We start from the raw sequence: 3,863 nt of genomic DNA on the forward strand, positions 1-3,863 counted from the left end.
ATGTCAACAGCCCGGCTCGTCGCGGGAGCGCCACATGTCGTCAACCCGGCTCTTCGCAGGAGCGTCACATGTCATCAGCCCGGCTCGTCATGGAAGCGCCACATGTCGACAGTCCAGATTGTCGCGGGAGCGCCACATGTCATCAGCCTGGCTCGACGTGGGAGCACCACATGTCGTCAGCCCAGCTCGTCGCGGGAGCACCTCATGTCGACAGCCTGGCTCAACGAGGGATCACCACATGTCGCCAGCCCGGCTCGTCGCAGGAGAGCCACATGTTGACTGCCCGGCTCGTCGCAGAAGCACCATATGTCAACAGCCCTGCTCATCGCGGGAGCGTCGCCTTTGGCCTGCTTCGCTCTTCCAGGCTCGTCGTGGTAGCGCCAACCTCAAGGCTGCCGGGCTCGTCGTGGGAGCGCCGCCATTAAGACTGACTGGATCATCACGGGAGTGCCGCCATTGGCCCGATCCTATCTGCCCGGCTCGTTGCGGGAGCGCCACATGTTGTCAGCCCGGCTCGTCACGGGAGCACCACATGTCGTCAGCTCGGCTCGTCGCGGGAGCACCACATGTCATCAGCCTGACTCGACGAGGGAGCACCACATGTTGTCAACCCGGCTCTTCGCAGGAGCGTCACATGTCATCAGCCTGGCTCATGTGGGAGTGCCACATGTCGACTGTCCGGCTTGTCGTGGGAACGCCACATGTCGTCAGTCCGACTCGTCGCAGGAGCACCACACGTCGTCAGCCCGGCTCATCGTGGGAGCGCTGTTCTTGGCCCGCTTTTGTTTGCCCAGCTTGTCACGGGAGCACCACCTTTCGTCTACCGGGCATGTCGCAGGATTGCCACCCTCGGCCTGCTTTCGCCTGTCTGCCTCGTTGCTTTTTGGCGCCGCCCACCCCCCTCCGCCTGTCACTTTTTTGGCGCCACTACCCACTCTCCTCGTTTGTCGCTTTTTCGCGCCACCTCTGACCATTATTTCCTACTTCTCCATAACGTCTCCAGTGCATTTGGCAGTATTTGGTGCCTCCCATCTTCATCAATCCCAGCTTTTTGGCGTTCCCTCTCTTGCGTACGTTTCACTTGTCAGTGGAGCGCTTCCTCGCTGCCATTTGTCCGCATCGTCTGCGTGGCTCATCGTGGGAACGCAGCCATTTGTCTGCTTTCGTACGCCCAGCTTGTCGCGGGAGAGTCGCCTTTGGCCTCCTTCGGTCTGCCAGGCTTGTAGTGGGAACGCCCCCTCAAGTCTGCCGGGCTCATTGTGCTAGCGCCACCATTAAGACTGACTGGATCATCACAGGACTGCCTCCATTGGCCGAATCCTGTCTGCCCGGCTCGTCGTGGGAGCGCCACATGTCGACAGCCTGGCTCGACAAGGGAGCGCCACATGACATTAGCCAGGCTGCTCGCGGGAGCACCACATGTCATCAGCCTGGCTCATCGTGGGAGCACCACATGTCGCCAGCCCTGCTCGTCGAAGGAGCGTCACATGTCATCAGCCCGGCTTATCGTGGGAGCACCGTCGTCAAGTCTGCCAGGCTTGTGGCAGGGGTGCCACCCCTGGCATTCCATCAAGTCTGCCAGGCTCGTCGCGGGAGTGCCACCCTTCATCTGCCAGGCTTGTTGTGGGAGCACCACACTTGGCCCACATTTCATCGGCCCAGCTCGTCACGGGAGTGCCGCATTTCGTCTGCCTGGCTCATCGCGGGAGCACCATCCTTGGCCCGCTTTCATCTGTACAGCTGGTCACGGGACTGCCACCCGCTTTCGTCTGCCTGGCTCGTCACGGGAGCGCTGTTCTTGGCTCGCTTTTGTTTGCCCAGCTTGTCATGGGAGCGCCGCCTTTCGTCTACCGTGCACGTCGCGGGACTGCCAACCTCGGCCTGCTTTCATCTATCTGCCTCGTCGCTTTTTGGCGCCGCCAACCCCCCTCCGCCTGTCTCTTTTTGGCGCCACTACCCACTCTCCTCGTTTGTTGCTTTTTTGCACCACCTCTGATCATTATTTCTTACTTCTCCATAATGTCTCCAGAGCATTTCCAAGTATCTGGTGCCTCCCATCCTCATCAATCCCAGCTTTTTGGTGTTCCCTCTCATCTTGCGTAGGCTTCACTTGTCAGGGGAGCGCTGCCTCTCTGCCATTTCTCTGCATCGTCTGCCTGGCTCATCGTGGGAACGCGGCCATTTGTCTGCTTTCGTACACCCAGCTCGTCGCAGGAGCATCACCTTTGGCATCCTTCGGTCTGCCAGGTTTGTCGTGGGAGCGCCGCCCTCAAGTCTGCTGGGCTCGTTGTGGGAGCGCCATTAAGACTGACCGGATCATCACGGGAGTTCCGCCATTGCCCCGATCCTGTCTGCCCGGCTCGTTGTGGGAGTGCCACATGTCATCAGCCTGGCTCGTCGCGGGAGCGCCACATGTCATCAGTCTGGATCGTCGTGGCAGTGCCACATGTTGTCAGCCCGGCTCTTAGTGGGAGCGCCACATGTCGACTGCCCGGCTCGACGAGGGAGCACCACATGTCGACCGCCCGGCTTGTCGCAGAAGCACGATATGTCAACTGCCCAGCTTGTCGCGGGAGTGTCACCTTTGGCCTGTTTCGGTCTTCCGGGCTCGTCGTGGGAGCGCCAACCTCAAGGCTGCCAGGCTGCTCGTGGGAGCGCTGCCATTATGACTGACCGGATCATCACAGGAGTGCTGCCATTGGCCCGATCCTGTCTGCCCGGATCGTTGCGGGAGCGCCACATGTCATCAGCCCAGCTCGTCATGGGAGCGCCACATGTCGTCAGCCTGACTCGACAAGGGAGCACCACATGTTGTCAACCCAGCTCTTCGCAGGGGCGTCACATGTCATCAGCCTGGCTCATGTGGGAGAGCCACATGTCGACTGTCCGGATTGTCGTGGGAGCGCAACATGTCAACAGCCTAGCTCGACGAGGGAGCACCACATGTCGTCAGCCCGGCTCGTCGCGGGAGCACCACATGTTGACCGCCCGGCTCGTCACAAAAGCACCATATGTCAACAGCCCGGCTCATCGCCGGAGCGTCGCCTTTGGCCTGCTTCAGTCTTCCGGGATTGTCATGGGAGCTCCAACCTCAAGGCTGCCGGGCTCGTCGTGGGAGCGCCACCATTATGACTGAGCGGATCATCACAGGAGTGCCGCCATTGGCCCAATCCTGTCTGCCCGGCTCATCGCGGGAGCACCACATGTCATCAGTCTGGCTCGTCATGGGAGCGCCACATGTCGACTGTCCGGCTTGTCGTGGGAACACCACATGTCGTCAGTCCGACTCGTCGCGGGAGCACCACATGTCGTCAGCCCGGCTCATGTGGGAGTGCCACATGTCGACAGCCCGGCTCATCGCGGGAGCGCCACATGTCGTCAGCCTGGCTCAACGAGGGAGTACTACCTGTCGTGTACCCGGCTCGTTGAGGGAGCGCCACATGTCGACCGCCTGGCTCATCGCAGAAGCACCATACGTCGACAGCCCGGCTCGTCGCAGGAGTGTCATCTTTCGCCCGATCTGGTCTTCCGGGCTCGCTGTAGGAGCGCCAACGTCAAGGCTGCCAGGCTGCTCGTGGGAGCGCCGCCATTATGACTGACCAGATCATCACGGTAGTGCCGCTATTGGCCCAATCCTGTCTGCCCGGATCGTTGCGGGAGCGCCACATGTCGTCAGCCCAGCTCATCACGGGAGCACCACATGTCGTCAGCCTGGCTTGTCGCAGGAGCACCACATGTCGTCAGCCCGGCTTATCGTGGGAGCACCACATGTCAACAGCCCGGCTCGTCGCGGGAGCGCCACATGTCGTCAACCCGGCTCTTCGCAGGAGCGTCACATGTCATCAGCCCGGCTCGTCATGGAA

General features: G+C 61.2%; 1 protein-coding gene across 1 annotated transcript in view; it reads left to right on the forward strand.

Annotated features, from left to right (window-relative positions):
* The window catches only part of LOC110399694, a 2,575-nt gene extending 2,150 nt beyond the window's left edge, over positions 1 to 425 (forward strand). The window contains exon 3 of the mRNA XM_021398843.1: positions 11 to 425. Within this exon, the coding sequence (XP_021254518.1) occupies positions 11 to 425 (415 nt within the window). The remainder of the gene's footprint in view (positions 1 to 10) is intronic.

This window comes from Numida meleagris, chromosome 1 (assembly GCF_002078875.1).
Source record: "Numida meleagris isolate 19003 breed g44 Domestic line chromosome 1, NumMel1.0, whole genome shotgun sequence".
NCBI classification, from domain to species: Eukaryota; Metazoa; Chordata; class Aves; order Galliformes; family Numididae; genus Numida; species Numida meleagris.